This window comes from Ornithodoros turicata, chromosome 7, assembly GCF_037126465.1.
Source record: "Ornithodoros turicata isolate Travis chromosome 7, ASM3712646v1, whole genome shotgun sequence".
NCBI lineage: Eukaryota > Metazoa > Arthropoda > Arachnida > Ixodida > Argasidae > Ornithodoros > Ornithodoros turicata.
The window spans coordinates 58923855-58942867 of NC_088207.1; the positions used below are offsets into that span (position 1 = coordinate 58923855).

The 19013-nt window shown below is 46.3% G+C and overlaps 2 protein-coding genes across 3 annotated transcripts in view; one reads left to right on the plus strand and one right to left on the minus strand.

Moving 5' to 3' along the window:
* The window catches only part of LOC135401746 (protein O-mannosyl-transferase Tmtc3-like), a 131706-nt gene extending 123969 nt beyond the window's left edge, over positions 1-7737 (minus strand). The window contains exon 1 of the mRNA XM_064634308.1: positions 7554-7737. Within this exon, the coding sequence (XP_064490378.1) occupies positions 7554-7649 (96 nt within the window). The 5' untranslated portion in view covers positions 7650-7737. The remainder of the gene's footprint in view (positions 1-7553) is intronic.
* An 82-nt stretch (positions 7738-7819) lies between these two features.
* On the plus strand, positions 7820-15352 carry LOC135401750 (speckle-type POZ protein B-like). 2 transcript variants are annotated; one of them, XM_064634317.1, is made up of 4 exons: positions 7820-7975; positions 11699-11967; positions 13059-13311; positions 14529-15352. In XM_064634317.1, the coding sequence occupies exons 1-4, from the start codon at positions 7845-7847 to the stop codon at positions 15136-15138; spliced, it is 1263 nt and encodes a 420-aa protein (XP_064490387.1). In that variant the 5' UTR covers positions 7820-7844; the 3' UTR covers positions 15139-15352. The 2 variants fall into 2 exon arrangements, with proteins under 2 accessions (XP_064490387.1, XP_064490386.1); XM_064634316.1 differs by having other exon boundaries at positions 7821-7975; positions 13050-13311.
* The last annotated feature ends 3661 nt before the right edge of the window (positions 15353-19013 follow it).

Sequence of the window (19013 nt, forward strand, 5' to 3'; positions counted from 1 at the left end):
CAGCGTCGCGTTCCCCATCTGTATAACCCCCATAATAAACATCGTCATCAGAGTTGTGCGTCACCTAGTAACGAATTGCTTTTTTTGTTTGGTAACCAAATAATGACTCGCTTACATTGCGAAAAATATAATTGATAACAGATCTTCTTACAAAAACTAGTACCTCATCAACTCAAGTCACCTGACACCGTACGTTTTCACTAGGAAGCCCAGGAACATAGACCAAAGTAAAGGGCATGCTGATTGGACATTTTGTCTTCGTGGAATATAATTGGTAAAACGAACTCGTTACGTGCGGGCAAGGACTACATGCAGGCATTTAGTTCCCTCTTTTCTGAGGTAACGGTTAATGATATGTGTTTAGCGTTTTCTTTCTTTTCTTTCTTTCTTCCTTTTTTTCTTTTTTTTTTCCTCTTTACAAGTGCATAAGTTCGGGCGTTATGAAGTACATACAGGGGCGGATCCAGGATTTCTCTGAGAGGGGGGATCCAGTCTTGGGCAGCATGGTAGGTACACGATCTAGGTCAATTAAACACTATGTGAAGGCAGAAATTGAGGAGGGGGTCAGGACATCCTGAGTGCATACGTACGTTAGAGCGCCAGGGTTGCCCTCATTTCGTCTTTCGTGTGAGTCTATCGTACGAATATGCTGGTGCGAGGCGTTTATATAGATCCACTTGAAATTTGTAAACTAGAGGGCGCATCTGCGCATGAGCATAGAGCAGACGTCGCTGGTGGGCAAAAAGGAGTGCGAAACCGCATGGCGTATTGGGCCTTTCTGTAGCACATTGTGGCCTTTAATAGCGAAAGAAAACACCTATGTGACTCGGTGAATGGGCGATTTTTGGCCAGCAAACAGAGCAGCAGCGCCACCGCGTCTCTATGACGTCACGCAATGAAGTGAGCCTATATAGCTCAATAATTTCCGCACTATTTTCGACCTAACTTTGTTCTATAACGTGTGGCTCGTAAACAGAAAGGCCCGGTCTGGGAGACGCCATACCAACACCGCGATGTCTCACAAGTAAAAGCGGAAGGGAACATTCATGTGGCATTCTTGACCCGGAAATGGTACCGCGGTGCGTCAATCGACAGAGTTGCCTTGAAAGGCGACCTCTCGAAATCTTTTTCTTGGGGTAAGAACCGTGCTCTCTTCTAGAGTGACATCTTCACTTGGCCAAAATGCATCTCGAGTTGGAGCGAAAGTCGATAAACAGAGTTCTTAAAAGCCATTTCCGATGTTGCAACTCCCGCCTTTGTGGAGTGCTGTTGTCCAATAAACTTGAAAATCCGACGACAACTGATTTTATGCAACAAACGGAGAGAATGAAATCGCCTGCCGTTTTGCGACAGTTGAAAGTCCCTGAACTGACTGGTCACTTAAACTGGCAACAGGAAAAACGTCACAGATAATGTGACTCTCTCGAAGTGACCAATTTGCATCGCGCGCCAAGAGAGAAAGAGAGAGTTTTCGGCGATACGACGTACGGGACAGGATTTTCTTCCTATAAAACTGTTAAGTAAGATGCATCATGAGAAGTAATTCACACAACAGAGTCATAATTATCGCAGAAATTGAATTTAAAGTTGGCCGCAAAAAAGCGACCGTGCGCAACGGCGGTGGAGAGCAGTACCAGCCTGTGATCTGCCTGGGACCTCGCGCTGACGTTACAAGGGACACGCTCGCTGATTGGTCCAGAGAAATGTCGTCTGCTACTCGGCTGTGCGGGGTTCTGAAAATGCATTGCTCCTGGCTTGGTCATTATTCGGCCGCTCGTTCGGCCGCTCCGAATGACATGTTTTTTGAAACACCCTGTATATACAGGGTGTTTCCCCCCTCTTTATATATATATATATCGAATCCTACCCCCGACTGTGAGGTTTTCCCTGGGTTTTCCAGCATACTTTCCAGACAAATGTCGGCACAGTTCCCCTTGAAGTCGGCCCCCACTTCTTCCTGCTGTGTCCTCTCTCCATCTGTCCATAGCCACAGTTGTTTCCCGGCGGTATGTAAAAACTCTGAAAGCGAGGAGCACGAATTAGTTGTACTGAGTTTTCGAATGGCTCAACGGGATATCTAAATAACGTCCACGACACTTCTTCCACGTTTCTTGCATCGAAAGACATAATCCCTTTTCTCTTGATTCTTTTGAGATACCTTTCGGCGATTGGAGGAAATAGCGGCGGTGCTAACAACAGAGGCAATCGGAAACCGCTTGGGCTGTAATCCCAGCTGCGATGGGAGGAAGAGAGTTCTCTTGATCGCTGCTGTGTTGCGAGAGTCTTATCACTGGCAGCGGTCACGGATGTGGTTGCAACTTTGCCTGGGACTCATTGGTCCGTAACAAGGGAAGGGTTCGGTAATTCCCAGAACCTCGTATATTCTGTTGCACACTATATAAGTCCGAAGCAAGAAGGAGGAGTCTTCTTCTCTCTGACTGGTACGTGCCTTCATGGCAAAGCACTTACCGCTATGTAGTGGTAAACAAGCACAGAGAGAAGGAATATATCGCTGGAAACACAGATTGCCAAACTTGGGTTATGTTTATGATATGCCAGGATTGTTCTTTGGAAAAAGATGGACACCCCGGCTTGAGGAGATAGGGATTGAACGACCAGCTAGAATGACGAGACAGTACAAGGCTAGCTTTGAGAGCATTGATGACCCAATGGTGAGAATGTCTGTACACGCGTAGATAATGATAATGATGGTTGTTAAGACAGTGCGTACACACAACACTAAAGGTGAAAATGGCACGCAAAATAACCCGTTAGACAAACCCGTTATACAACAGGTTGACAATACCTTTTCATTTTTGAATTATTGCCGCGTTTGAACACTCGTCAAGTATCGGTTCTGTCGTATGTGGCACGCGAGAAAGGAGAATAAAGTCTGGGAATGAAGGAATGATTCCTCTACAATACGGTGTAAGACACCACATCCTTTTTGACGGCGCCTGCATTGTTCACACAACGAATGTCTGGCTCCAAGTAGCTAAAGTGTTACAAGTTAGTAGCAGGTTCGGTGCCGTCGACGCCGCCGCAAGTGACTAAAGATCTACAGTGGGATGGAGTCGACCACGTTGTGTAAAGCCAATCCCAAATTTTTACAATCTGCGGTAAAATAAAAGTGAACGAAAATGTAAATTGTGGGGAAATTACAGCTTCTATAGTCCCCTATAGATTGCAATTACACCCCGTTTCACTCCCCTACGCATGAAATTTCCTCAATAGCACTGACATAGTCGCATAAATATCAATGCCCTTAGTCTCAAAAGGGAATAATATGACAATGCATCTACAGTTGCCCTTTATTTTTTTCTTCTTTTGTTCAAGTTGATGACTACTCAAGGGTGTAGTCATCAACTTGAACAACCACGGAGAAAGGCGTTTCAACTGATACACCTAAATAGCTAAGTGTTGATGCTCTTTTAGGTGATACGGCCTGCCCTTATGATGCGTATAAAACGTCCGAGCGAAATACACGTACATCCGAGGCTTATACGGGTTAATCTTTAATGCAAATGTCCCTCCTAGCAAAGAAGCGCTTCCACGCAAGCTTTGTAAGCACGCTATTGCGATATTTGCTAGTGAGACCGTCTAAATACACAGGAGTGCAGGCGCTGTTGTTGTCCAAACTTGATCGCCTTTGATCGTCGTCCGTTTCGCTGATTCAAACGAAGGTCAATGGATTACTGCCCTCAGCGGCAAGCCTACACAGTGCAATGTCAGGTTGAGTTTACCTCTATAGGTGGAGTTGGTGTCGAGGGGTTATATAGGAAATCGTTTCGGCTACTGGATTCTGAAATAAATAAAGAAACGACGTTTGGTAGAAACGATGTTTGGACGATCGGTGACTACCATCACAGACATCAATGAAGAAGAGTGAGGGAGTAATTCCGCATAAACTGAAGCCAAGTTGATGCATCTAACGCAGTAGGTATTTGCAAATACCGGGAACGTCATTATTCTAGTCTCTGGCCGCCGCTTCTTCTTGCGGCAACGCGTGAAATACGTAAAAGGGAACCCTGGTCAGGCGTCGATGAAACTGATTCGTGCAGGAATAAACGGGAGGAATCGGGTTTAACCAGCAAACGTCAGCTAAATAAGCTTCAGAGTATCGACACTGAGTACCAAGAGCGAGTATGCGCCATTTTGTTTCCGCACCACGATGCCATCTATCGTGCACTGGTGTTCCTTTCGTTTACAAGCAGCAGTTGACATATTCGGGACGCTCTGGTGGACGTTAGCCGTCTTTCATCCTCAACTGGACCGAAGTGTCGATACTCTCAAGTGAATTCCGTATTAGCGCCGCGAAGCAACAGTGGCTATGAGCGGCGTATAGACGTGGACAGATGAAGAGCAGGAAGGACAGTATGCGTCCTGGGCCGATTTCAAGAGGAACTGTGCCGACATTCGTCTGGAAAGTCTTGGGAAAACCTGAGACAGGATTCGTGTCTCGGCGTGGAAAGCGATCACACTATGCCACGGGACTAACCCTAACTATATGCCAACATTTCAGGGTCACCGAACTTCACCAATGGAAGCCCTTTCTTTGGGGAGTTTAATCCGGGCACAAATGTTGTTTCAAAAGGGGTAAAGATGTTGGCGTTCGGAATGGGTTCACATTTCACCTTCCAAGGCACGACCTCTAATGTCCGCAGAGTAAACAAAATAAAGAAACTGGGTAACTTGGAGTTGACGCCCAACGCACCGACTCCAAACAGCGTCGAGGGTGAGGGCAACAAACAACTCGGCAGCTGTGAACACCACGATAAGAAAGAACGACCGACTTTCTTGCCGCTCTTGAGGAATCAATGTAAAAGACACAGAAGGAAGATTGAGACTTGCCTTGTCTCTGTTTGATTCTACATAGCGGAAGAAGTCGAGGTTTTTAAGCTACGGTCGGGGAGTCGTTTAGAAATCAATAAAACTCGAGAAAAAAACATCCGAGAATGCGGGACACCAAAAAAATATATAAAGAATAATCGATCGCCAAAAACGGAAGCAGCAAGCACGGAAGTGGAGTGCAGAACAAACATCGTTGCTCTTCTCCGAACGTGGGTATGTGCGATGACGTAGCGAGAAGCAGTTATCGATGTACAACATACTCAATGAGGGAAAGCTATTGAAAACTAAAACAAGTGCGCCCCTTTACTCCTCCTTCTTATTATTTTTGACGCGCGTATTTCGACTTGTTTTTCTGGAGACGAGTCCACAAACAAGATTGGAGACGTGTTTTGAATTGCTCGTAGGTTGGCCATATCGGAAGGAAGGACGCCTCCGGGGAATTTTGGAGGGGATACGAGTTACAATAACAAGCACCAGGGAGAAGAAACCATCGCGTTGTTTGTAACTTTTCTTTGTTTTTCGTCCGTCATTGGTACGTCGCTTGCAGGAAATGGGAATTTTGGTCGCAACCTTAGAGAAGTAACAAAAGATACTAGAGAAAGAGAAGGGAATGTAACGGCTCTGGCGTTACAGTGTAAGAGCAAGTTTTTCCTTCTTCCTCGTCCTCACACATCCTACATCACAGTGTTTTTCTCTCATCCTGAACGGCTATACGCGTACAGGCTGTCATTGGAGCTGCCAGCGGTATGTCCCACGATCTACGTTGCTCGCCATCTCACGTCGAGACTGGGAGGTACCCGGGTTCGAATCCCGGTGCCGGCTGTGGGGTTTTCCTCGGACGCTTTCAGACATATGTCGGCACAGTTCCATGAGAAGTCGGCCCCGGACGCACATTCTCCCAGGGCGTTGCCCGCCTCTGCGAGGACGACAACGGCGAGTCCTTTCACCAGCAACACCATCACCTACGTTTGTCGTTCTTTACCTTGCTTCCACACATAAAAGTAAGGGTCGTGCATTGCCTGTGCCGTATCACCTTCCTCAGGTGACCATCTCAAGGAGGAAGGAAGCGTACGCAAATATGTGCTCCCTTCCATGTTAGCGCAGTTGAGAAAAGCGCATCTTTTTTGTGTTCAAGCTCAGACTTCATAAACCACATCCACCAGCTTATTTGCGTCTCTCCCAGAAAACACGTGTTTCTCTTTCTTCTATTCATCCCGAAACTGTCATAAACCTCTGCAAGAAATATGGAACCCATCAAGCTACCGAACTGCGCGCGCTTGCTGTGCTGCGGACCATGCACCTATAGACAGTGTCGGCTAACGATATCGCGTTTCACGATAGAGAGGACGCATCTTGGGAGCAAATCCAGCCTTTTATTAATGTAGCCCATACTGGAGTGTTAGACAAACCGTTAAGAGCATCATCGGAACTTGATCCCGCAAGAGTGGAATTACGTCGGCGAACATTCATCTCACTTCCGCAACATACTTTGGCGGCTATATCGGCTTGCTCGTTGGAAGGTATCTCGTATAACTTGCATTATGGGATACTTGCTGTGTGGCCATAATGGCGGAAAACGGAAGTTATGCAGTACTGCTTGTAACCGTAGTGGCATTCTTGCTTTTGTGTTTTTCTTTTAGTTATTATGCATTAGAAGGAAAGGTTGTCTGTAGGACTGCGACGCCCAGTTCTTAAAAGGGGTGTGAAACTTGATCTCAAGTTATTCCGGATTTCTGTCAAAAATTGCAACAACTATGTAGACTTGCGTTTTTACGCCACAAAATGGGTAATAGACGCGTAGTAGAAAACCGCGAATACCGAAACTAATGCGGCTCTGACGTCACTGCAGGCGTCATCGCCAGTGACGAAGCGCGGTCACGTGTTTACGACTACCAATGGGAATCGTCGGCAGCAATCTCGCCCACAACAGGCAAACACTTCGAGTCGTCCCAGTGCTTGCTGTTGATCGATATTGGACAGGCATTGACATTCAACTAAAGGTTTATTGAACACCGAACAACAGCCCAATCCTCCGGGACAATCCGAAACTATTATAATGACTATGTAAATAAGCTCGATACATCCTTCCGAAATTAGAAATACGGCATTTGGAACTCGTTAGTTGCCAAAAGGGCTGGGAAGCTCAAAACGAAACCGAAACTTCTGAAGGTTCCCTCTACTACCTCCTGTACCATGCGTGACGTCACCGGTAGTCTCGTGTGGGCCACCGGCTGTTTTTCGGGCACGCGCTTTGTAACTTCTTCGTGTCGCGTGGATGGCCAGTCGTGTGCTTCCTCGATTTCGCTCTAAGATATTCGCCAGCGGTAACAGCAAAACCTACAGAAAGCCGTACAGTACCTTACAAAGCCGCTGAGGTGAAGCACAGTGTTGCTGGACTGCTTTTCCATGGAGGAGCGCCTAATCACTCGAAGGAAAATATTCATTTTCTAATCATCTGGGCCACTTGGGGATGTGGTGTTCATTGAAATATCATACGGTACGGATTGATGTCACACTATTACCTCAACACCTTTTTCGTGCGGAGTCTCCCTTTAAAGAGACAAGTCTTCTTTGAAAGGGGTCGAGCCAGAAGGTGGTCATCTCCTATAGATGTGACCGTAGTCTTTGTGTGCAAGGGTAATGGACAGCAGAGACATCCACTCCAGGCTCAGACACAGGCAGACTCCAAAATCTTACGTTACCTTCCTGTCAAAGCCTAGCATAGGGTGGCACCCCCAGTCCATGCAGTGAACTGGTCCTCGTTGTGTTATCTCACTCATGAAGGAAAAGTACTCCATCGCAGTGCTTGCCGTTGTCGGCCTCACAGAGAAGGGCAACGTAACGACTAACGCGTCCTGGGCCGACTTCTAAGGACCGGAGCGGGCTAGTTGATCTCAAACGACCAGTGCAACGGGAGAATCCCATCCGGATCTAGCAGTGAAACACGCCTTCTCTGACGCCATCTAAACTATAGTGAGGAGAAAGAAGCTTGCATGGGCCCCAGGTGCGACGAAGAAGAAGAAGAAGAAGATGAGGAGGATCAAGTGAAGAGCGTCGTCCAAAGGGCCACGGACGAAGAAGAAGAAGCAGAAGAAGGACAGCAGTGGTGCTGCTGTGCTGCAAGGTGAGTCCACTCTTTGGTAGTTTTTTTTTTTCGACACAAAATCCGCGATTCGTTACATCAAGTATTGTGTTGACCCCTGAACCGCCACCATTTCGAACCGGGACTGTTCTTGCAGTGGGCAAGTGCCAGTCTCTGTTCCAAGTGGCGGTAGCTCCCGACCAAAGGCCTTCACTGGATCACTGGATTTCCCACTTCTCATTGTACTGACCGTGTCCATTCGTGGACCAGACCCTGGAATATGTTGGTGCGAGATCAATGTCCCCTTTGAGTAACAGAAGGGGGTTTCGTGCCCTGCCACAGGCATGAGCAAACCAATGAACTTCCAGCACGCACGCTTATGACTTGACTGTCGCTAGAGTGGCTTTCTGAATCCTGAGTGTGATGTCCAAACGAGTGAATTTTGAGCAAGAGACGCGGGTGCGATACTCGCTATCGCTTAGCTTCAACGTCATGCCAGATAGCAGTAAGAGAGATGCAAACGTGGAAGGACTTTTATTGAACGCAATTCACTAAGCCCGCATCTAAACGTTCACTCACAACCGTGTGCATTGAAACAAGGGCTCTTGAAGGGACTATCGTATCCGGAAACGTGTCTATGAGACGGTAATGCTTGGGCGCAGCTTCGCAGTCTAATTGGCCAAATTTCTCTTCCGGAAACAACTTGGATACTAAATAAGAGTTTCGCACCGTTTCTGAAGCTAAGGAAGCTCCAGTGATAGCAACATCGAGATGACGTAGGCCAAGTATACAAATTTGTGCGCAGCGCAGGCGATTGTCTCCAGCTCGCGTACTTCGGGATACTAAGTGAAACGTCCTCGGTAAATACACAGACTTTCGCTTATGAGTGTGTGTTCTGAACGCGGTGTTACGTTCCTGGCTGTTCGAACACGTTCGACGCTAACCCAGCAATGACGTTCCATGACATGATCACAGGCTCTCTGCGACTTGCAGACGCCCGTGACGTCACGCTGTTCGCCAAAGGGATCTCCCTGATTGGACTTGTCCGTGTGACGTTTTCTCCTATTTCCAGAAAGAGCAACTCGGCATACTCTCAACGTCCGGCGTCTGCACTTGCTATGTATTACAACAAATTGCACAGAAACTGCTCCACTAACAGATCTCTACCGGAGAAACGTCATCATGACGTTGGTAGACAGACTGAAAACGAAACAAATCGGAAGGGGAGGGCTGCGTTCCAGGAATGGGCACTTGTTCGCCTATTGAAATAAAAGTAGGACCGAAGGTCGCGTCCCTTTCAGAGATCATCGTAATCCCCTCAAAACCGTCGCTTTCGGGCGCGACCTTGTTCGCCCCTGGGTAGTTTCATTTTAAACGTGTGAAAGTCGTATTTTTTAATTCGCCCAGAAAAAAATATATGTTAGAGGACAGCTCAAACGACGTGCGACGCTCGTGTATGGAGTAGTTTCCGCGTGGGAGAGGAGGAAAGTCTGAGGCTGCTTGAGCGCGCTTCCTTCTGGACCGACTTTTACGGGATCTAGCACTATAGGGTTGTTGGGCTGGGCCAGAGGGCGCTCCTGATTACGGCAGTCAACGCCACTTGTGGCGATAGTGCCAAGTTTTCCAAAGTAGCGTGTTCTCACGCACATGGTATGTGCTGTGTCAAAACGGCCAAGCTGTGTTGCGATTTTTATAAGGCAAAAGAGACCGGGGATTGTTTCCCCATCAAGTCAGAAGAAGGGAAACCGTCAATAGCGGCGCGCTTTTGGCGGGGATAACGCGAAATAAATATGTAAAAATAAAACGTTCAACAATAAATCTCTTAAAGATCAAACTTGCAAAATAAACTCTTCAATATAAATCATGAGAAAATCCACGCTGTCGAAATAAACTTTGAAGAATAAACCCTTCGAAATCTTTTAAAATCCATCGTCCCTGATTGGTGGACAGTAGGCTGCTCTACGTCCGCCGCGGAAAATAGTGCACTCTTCGCTCTTGGGGCTAGCCAGGGCTAGAACTGTGAACGAGGATTTCGCTACGCCGGAAGTAGGTTGTCTGTCTGCATGTGATTCCTTCCTACCTTCCTTACCATTACCATTACCTTCCTAAGCCTAACCATGATTTATTTTAACAGCGTTTATTTTGAGGACGTGTATTTTTTAGCGGTTTACTTCAGAAAATGGATTTTGGAGGGTGGAATTTTAAGCGTGGATTTTTTAATGTTTTATTTTAAAAGATTTATTTCGTCGTACAGCCCTCGCAATGTGCACATTATACGTTTTTCGAAACTTCCACAACGTTCTTTTACCAATGAAAAGGATGTGACTTTCACACTGCCTGGGGGACAACCTGAAACAAAATCGACGATGTTACCAGTGGATAAAGATCTTTACGAAGCGCTTCGTTTCTTCTCACTGCTTTGTCGGCATGTTCGTCGGACTGGGGCTCCTCGTCAAGGGCGTCTCCCACGGTTTGAATGAGCCTCACGGAACTGGGAGACCATTGGGTAAACGTAAAGTGATGCTCTGTGGGACACTACAAGAAGCTCACGCAGTGTTTCTCCGTCAGCGGGAGACCTGTAGCAAAGAAGAGGTTGAAGGTCGCGTGCTCGTGGATGGGGCGCGCAAGGCCGCAGCCTCGTGGACCCTGCCTGACAAAAAAAAAAAAAAAAAAAGTCGCTGCGCGTCTCTCAGGTAAAAATAAAAAATTGTCTCACTTGGCGTCTAAAGTAGGGACATGACGCCACCTTTTCAAAAATAATCGAGGAAATCGAAGATGGCATTTTTGAGAAAATTGAGATGCAACATGGGCAATTTTTGCCTACCATGTGCGATTCTCAAGCTAATAACACAGAAACCACTGGGCCGAGAAAAATGAACTCTACACAGCACGAAAGTTCTTTCAACATCATATCGAATGGCACTAAGCTCGAGTCTTCAGACGTTCTATCACGAAGCAAATTGGTAACAAAGTTTCGCCTTTTTGAACGTTTACGCCAAGTTTGTAATTTTTTAACAGAAAATCTGTGACCCTCAGAGTTCTGTGGGTGGCTGTCAACAGTGTCTATGGTACAGCCGATAATCACAAAAAACCTCCAGTTCCTAGGCATAAAATCAGCGGTGCTAAATCCCGTCAAAGTCGGTCCAGAAGAAAGCGCCCTCAAGCAGCCTCAGACTTTCCTCCTCACCCACGCGGAAACTACTCCACGCACGAGTGTCGCACGTGGTGCGATTTGCTTCGTTTGAGGTGTCCTTTAACATATATTTTTTCTGGCCGAATTAAAAAATGCGACTTTCACCCGTTGTTCGATTTAAAATGAAACTACCCCCCTAACTTTGAGCGTAGTTCAACTCTACCAAATTGGTGGCGCTGTCGAACACTATGACGTCATTTGTTTACAAACAGGAAGAGGTCACTTCGTGTCGGATTTGCAGGGCTATTGTTGGTGATGAACGAGGAGTAAAACGGCGCTATAGTTTCAGAGTCGATCGGGACGGAGCCACTTTAATATCTTATCTGCGCATGCGCATAGACACTGACCCACGTAGTCCCATCTTGCTTAGCCTTTTCCAAAAACCGAATTCCCGACCTTTTTCATCACTGGGTTTACACTTATATTTCCTCCGTACATGCTTGAGTCTCCAGGCAGATTTTGTAAACTAAAATGCGTAGTGAAAATATTCTGCATGGCCGCTCCATTAATCTGTTTGATGAATTAAGAAGAGCTTCCAGTAATTCTAAATGATATTTCATTGCTCCTCTAAGGATGACAGAGAAGCAAAATCCAGATGAAATGATCGCGCCTTTCCCTGACAGCTGGTCAGAGACATGCCACAAGACGAGTCTCGTCTTCAACTACTGGGTCATTGGAGACTTTAAATCTCGTCCAGAGAAGCAGGGAGAGTTTATTGTTAGCCCTACTTTCGGTGGACGACCACCTGTCCCTTGCACGACGTGGGAGGTGCACGTTTATCCCAAAGGAAAGGACAGGAACTGCAGCAATTACCTCTCCATCTACCTCGACCTCGTGAAAAGTACGTTTATCTACGATGAACTCATACTGAACGAGATCCTTAGGCCAATGCTTCGATAGACGCAAAATGAAAGCAAGCACCACCTATTCGTTCATTTTGCGAAGCATGCACTCGATATGGGACTCTGATACCAAGTTGTACGATCGTGCTTTCACTATTGTTTGTGACTGCTTAATGTCGCTATGTTGCTGTCAAATACGCAAAGCAAAGCAAAACACTTAGGAAATGGTGAGGGCCATAGTTGCTCATATCGTAGCCATAGGACAAAGCCGAGGGACTCACATCCAATGGCGTCCCCTGTTGGCGATAGCGATGGGTAGCGATATTTTGCATAGGCTCCCCTAGACCTCCGAAATGAGAGCGCACATGTGTAAGCATCAAGTACGTAAAATGTCTACAATCTTGGAATCAGTAGGCCGGACACGCTACCACATGGTCCACGCTCCACCGACGCCTGCGTAGAAGAGGCTGAACGTGAATCATTCAGCATAACCCGCCGCGTAGTGTGTTATGGTTCCTTTGCATAGGATTCATGAATGCATGCATGGAACATTCTAATCCCGATTCTTAGCAATATCTTTTTGTACATGATGGAAATGAAAAGAAAGACTCACGAAGAACACGTTGTGAACAGTCGCAGAAACTTTCAGTGGCTTGGCTTTACGGCTTCGATTGCCTTATTATGCCACTAACAAACGGAGAAGCTTCTAATCTGACATAATGGCGTCAATGCAGGCTAGCTGGTGGATAAATTCCATGATAGGCAAGCCTGAGCGATGGGCAGGGCACGTAAACAAACACAAACACGAAGGCTCAAACCAACAAGAACCAGCAACCTTGTGAAGCTTCTAATCTATTGTTCACGGCCGTGAGCTTTTTTAGCAGACGACTGTCGAGCATTTCCGTCGTCTGCAACTTGCATCAGTATGCAAGACTATATATAGTGTTGTCGACTAGGGCGAACGATTGTCAGAATAAGGATAGCAATATTTTGCGCAAATTGTGATAATGAGCATAAGGCTACGTTAGGTATGGATGAAAAAAGACGTTGGGTAAATAACTCGTTCCTGCTGTCGTCGCAGGCACCGTAGGCGCTGTTCCTGTATCATTCGCTTTTAAAGCTTTGAAATCCGATGGACAAGTTGGGAAGTGCTCGGAGTGCGTGCGCACCTTCAAAGAAGGCACCGGCTGCGGGTTCCCCAGGTTTCTGCTCCTGAACCATGTCACGGCGCCAGAATCGGGATTTTTGCCCAACGAGGAGTTGAGAATTTACACCGAGGTCATGCTATTACCGGAGAGCATAGAGTTCTACACAGAACATTACAGCCTCTCCAGCGATCTAAGGTACGTCAAACGCAGTGTCGTATTGGCGTCGCGGTACACGGTGTCTTGCAAATGAAAGACAGCAACTTCTATTCACTCTTGATTAGATGTTTATAGAAGGAGGGAAGTGACGTTTAATTTTAGTCGAATAATTCATCAAGCAGTCTGTTAGGAGCAGTGGCGTCACTAGGGATACACCAGGAACGGGAACAAGGAAGACAAAAGCCGAAGCGACACTTACACGGGAAACTTGTCCCAGAACTTCATTAATATATCCCTTTGGGCTTGTTGGTGACAGACTTTCATGACGTAAAAGCGCTAAAACGCTAATACACGCGCTCTACAGAGCTCTCGCTGTTGCGTGTGTCTTGTGCTTGTTCTGTATTTAGCGCTTTTACGTCATAATTGTCCCAAAAGCACGGGCAAGTAAAATGTGTTGTCCTTATGGCCAAAATTAGAAAGCAACTCCGTGATCACAATAGACCTCTACCCTAGAAACGTCATCATGACGTTGGTAGACAGACTGAAACCGAAACAAATCGGAAGGGGAGGGCACTTGTTCGCTGCCTCCTATTGAAAGAAAAGTAGGATCGCAGGTCACGTCCCTTTCAGAGACCATCGTAATCATCTCAAGACCGTGGCTTTCGGACGCGACCTTGTTCGCTCCTACCTTCGAGCGTAGTTCAACTCTACCAAATTGGTGGCGCTGTCGAACACTATGACGTCATTTGTTTACAAACAGGGAGAGGTCTTCTGGCCGTAGCTGTCTGGTGGTGTGCGACAGAATACGGCCTTTACTCACGAACGGACAAGTTGTGCCATCTGACTGCGGTATGAAAAATTAGCCGTTGGCACTGGCTACTGCTGCTGTGACACGAAGTAGCAGCGCACTTGAGCAGTCGTGATAAATGACCCTACGTCATCAATTGCGTAACGCCGCCGCGCAAAGTATCCTGGTGCGCACTATCAGCCATCACGTTGTTCACGCTTCTTGCGCTTCTCGTGACGTCGCATGTTTTGAGTAATTGAATAACTCGGGACTTGACGTCGCGAGACCTTCTTGCTCACCTTCTTTAACGTGTGCCGGAATCCCATTTAACGTCCCTCGCGGAAGCTACTTGTACTCTTCCACCAAGTCGTCACATGTCTATAGTTTTTTTCTTGCGCTAGAACGCAATGCACGTATATGTGCTTTCCTGATACCAGCTCTCTCATGACTGCGCCTTTTTCAATTCCAGGGAACTCGTCGATGATCCTTTCCTATCGGACTTGACGTTTGTCGTCAAGGGCACGGAATTCAAAGCGCACAAAATTATCCTAGCAGCCAGGTCCCCAGTGTTCGCTGCGATGATACGGCACAGCGTCGACAAGAAAACAGTCATCACCGATATCAGTCCTGATGTCTTTCGAGAAATTCTGCATTTCATCTACACTGGTTCCGCTCCAAACGTAGAAAACGTTGCTGACAGGCTTTTAGTTGCGGCCGATAAGTATTTAATGGAAGACTTGCGCACCAGGTGCGAGGTATCTCTGTTCGCTCAGATAACAACGGACAACGCCTCGGACATGCTCTTACTCGCTCATCACCATGGAGCTGGACGGTGTTTTGAAACAGCTGTGATTGATTTCATTGCGGCCAACCTCAAAGATGTGATGAAAACCGACGGTTGGCAAAACGCTGTTACACATTCGTACAAGAGAAACGTACTGGGATACGATAACAGACTACAGGAGTCTCAAGAAACCCCTAGGAAAAAGCTAAAGTCTGAAGGGTTTATCCAAGTAGATTTTTGCAAGATCGGACACGAACGATGCATCGTTGACACAATTGCTCGCCTAAATAAGTAGACTTTGATAGAGACACGTTTGTAGACGGACGAACAGATATCATTGCAGTTATTAACAAATATGCGGTTGTGACAAAAAGGCGCATTCTGAATTGACCAGGAGTGCGATGCGTGATGCATTGCACTTTGAATGCGATATGGTAAACCGATAAGTTATATGATACGCACATACAGGATGTTTCACCTAATGTGTTAATAAACCCTATTTAAAAATCGATTTCTCTATTATATCCCCTTAGAAATTGAATGGCGATGTCGGATTTACCCTATACTTCATCGGAAATGGTAACAGCAGAAGAAAAAGGCTGTCTTTCCCAAGCGCTAAATCGTATCCTAGCGGCTCTTTAGCGAATCACGTTCGGCGTGCGCCAAAACAAACCTCCGCGGTTGCATGGAGGACCAAAACCGACCTTGCAGTGGAGCCGACGAGTTCGCCTTAGAGTCACTAGTTCGCCTCGGTGTCCAGCGCCATCTATTGAACACGGATATAACTCTGTCCGGCGCACCCAAGGTCATCAGCGCCGCAGCGCATGCGCATAAGCAGCAATGCAAGGAGGCCATGGACCTTCCCTCACACTTTTCCTTTTCCGTGTATCTGCTGAAACCGGCAGCATGGTTGTACATTTGTATTTGAAAGCTAGCTTTTTTCCGTGTTAGCGCCGCGAAGCAACTGTGGCTATGAGATGAGTAGTGTTAGTCCTGGAAAGAAGGGGGGTCTTTTATCCAAACCGCCCATTTTTTAACTTTATTCGAGAGTGAGACGGAAACAAAGGGCCAGGTGCCTGTTCTCTTTTTTTTTCTTTTTTTTCCGGCTGACAATTTGGGCGCCTCGAAACGACGTTTTCCTTTTTCCATTGTATAATAGCAGGGAACATATTTCGCGGTTGAAGGAGGTAAGTTCCACGCGCGTCTTCTGTTCTGTCAAAAAAGAATAAAAGAGAAGGAAGGAAAAAAGGATTACTTGTACAATTCAGAAAATTCAATTTCTTCAATTCTTCGCTCTGATGTCGGCTTCCCTAGACAAATAGCGTTCACTCTATAATGTTCAGCTAAGTAGATTTTTCGATACGATTTTTTAACACATCAGGTGAAACACGCTGTTTGTGTAACACATTTTGGGACCTGATATAACACACGAGTAACAAGGCCAGAGTAAACAATCTAACCGTATTTGCCATGTTACTGTGTGTCGAAGGTGTGCACGTAAAACAAACCGAACAGCCATCAGTTTCTTAATCAGCTTTCTTTTTTTGTATACGCCCAACAGAGAAATGTCTTGGCTATTACACCCCCCCCCCCCAAAAAAAAAAGAGAAAATAAAAGTTGAGATAGAAAATTATCGCGGCCAGCGATAATTCCTGTCCTCCTCACCTTGGTTTGTGTGTGAAAAGCCAAAGTAATCTCCGGGTGTCTGCTTGTTCAGCAGCCGTACGCAAAGTTTGGACGGCGGGAGACAATCAACTATTCAGGGGATCCACTGCCAACAGAAATACTGTCCAAACAAGAGTACGGGGGCGCTGCGCCAAGACATTAAATATTCAAAGATATCCTGCAGGTGAATGACTAGACACACGCGCCGGAGAAATTCAATCGGAATAAAGTTCGGCGAAGCATTTCTCATTAAGAATCCCTTCTTTTAAAAAAAGGGAAGAAATATCGACTCGGAATGGATCTCATGAGATCTTTGCTACGGGTGTCCAATTAGCGTTTGAGTTTACGGACAAAGAGAAGTGCGAAAAAAGGAACCTTTCTTTGTGTATATTGTTTGAACCCTCGCAACGAAAACGCTTCAAGAAGTGCGATCGCTTCTGACGTACATCTGTGTGCGCCTCACTAAAATGTAACTATAACTCTAATTTAGTTACGTTCGAGATCCCTCGATTGCGTTGCTAGCACGGCGAAGCAGACATGTGGAGAGTGGGTAGTAGAGGGGAGATATGCGCCCTGGGCCGACTTCATGGGGGAACCACGCCGCTGGAAAGGAAAAGATGAAGCAGCACAGACTACCATCTACGTGGCCATGTCGCTGTTTACTTCGTGTGATTGCTTCCGCAAAAGTATGTGGGTAGATTTAATATATGACATAATCTCGTATCAAGTAAACCATTTGTGAACGAAGAAGCGAAATGCAAGCAAGCTGATGTAGCGTAGATGTTGGTAACTTTTCCCTGAGCTTGGGAAGAGGACAGACACAAACGGTCTCGACTTGTTAGTTTGTTGTTTGTTCGTTCTGTGCATATCTCCTCGGACTTGGTGACCTTTGTCTAACATCGTGAACGCGCAAGGATAAGTAAAGTTTGAACCGTTCTTTCTAACGTCTTCGCGACCACTAATACCCTTCTTGTTTTGAAACGTAAATGTCCGTCTAGAAACCGTCTAATGGGACACTCCGCGCGGCCATAGACAGATTGTGTACAGAGATATGTTCGACTGTCAGTTACGCGTAGATGCCATATGTGGAATATTTCATCGGTTTCACCCTGACCCAAGCATGGCACAATGGCGGATGTCACAAGGGTTGTGCCACCGGGATAAATGTGAGGAGGACTGTTTCGAGATGCGGTAAAAAGCAAGTTTTCCCTCGAAAGTTCCTCTCGAAGCAAGTTTTCTCTCGAATAGGTGACTTGTTTGTTTTGGCAGAACAGGAAACTATTCACAGTGACGTCACCGTGCTATAGCGAGAGCGCTGGCTGTGAAACTCAATTATAAAAAATTAGCTGCGAATTTAGTTGAAATATTTTGCGCAGTGACTCTGAGAATCATAAGAAAGCGTTTCCTTTATTTATTTTTTTGCTTTGGTTTAAGTCCGAACTTTTTGCACAAAGCGATGAATTTTCGCTCTTTTTTTTGTGCACCCCACATTTTCTTCTTTGCGCCGATTGTCTTCTCATTCCATGTACACTCATTTCAAAGCGATTGTTTACCCTGGATGATGCAATGAAGGACGTTATAAGGAGTTTAAAAACAAGAACGGAGTCATGTAGATAAGGACTGTTCAGACAAGGCTGGGCTACGTTATTTTGTTTCATCATCAACTTGTTCTTATCATCGTTCCGAACACCGTAGAAGAAATCAATAACAGTATCGGTGCACTAATGCTACACGCAGTGTCTCCAACTGTGGACCTATTGCCTTCTTATCACCGGATGGATGGATGGATGCCAGATTACACAAGGTTGTTCGATTGATCATAATTTGTGGTCGACAGGCTGTGTCTTTTCTCGTACCGAGAGACCCACGGACACTAATAGACGAGTTGAGAAAATCCCAGAGTGCTTAGCGTCGCTTTGAATTGTGGGGGTTTACTAGTACGAAAGAAACGTCCAAATTGTTCCGATTTCTCCCCTACCGGTCCATTGGCCCCGACGTCAGCGAAAGCGAAATGTCTCAGCAAGCGCGCAGGATGCAATGCACGCGCAAGCAGCACTGGGATTTTCTATTGCTTTTTGCAACAGTCTCTCGACGGAGTCAACTGGACAGTGCACTGGTGTAGTGTGTGAACAGACCGGTGTCGCCGTTTGATCGAAGGCGTTTGATCGAACGCCGCTTGGTCGAAAGCTGTTTGATCGAAAGCCGGTTGATCGACGCCGTTTGTTCGAAAGACGTTTGTTCGAAGGGAATTCAAAGCTGCATGCACTGTGTTGTTTCTGTAACTTCTCCACTTTTTCTGTAACTTTTGACTCTAGCATACGGAGCAGGCAATCAGTGTCCTCTGCTTTTTTCTTTCTTTTTCTTTTTTTTGCTTTTTGCAGCCGAAGAGGGGAGACCACTGGTTAGTTGCAGGCGTTTGTCATTTACCAATCAGTAGGACACATATTGAAAAAGCTGTCCAAGGTTGAGAGCAGCCGACAGTCTATCCTTGTTCTGGGCACTCTT

Coding starts and splice junctions, on each gene's coding strand:
- LOC135401750 (XM_064634316.1), top strand. CDS start 7,845: ATGGGCCCCAGGTGCGACGAAGAAGAAGAAGAAGAAGATGAGGAGGAT. Junction 11,968..13,049: donor CTACCTCGACCTCGTGAAAA/GTACGTTTATCT, acceptor CTGTCGTCGCAG/GCACCGTAGGCGCTGTTCCT. Junction 13,312..14,528: donor AGCCTCTCCAGCGATCTAAG/GTACGTCAAACG, acceptor TTTCAATTCCAG/GGAACTCGTCGATGATCCTT.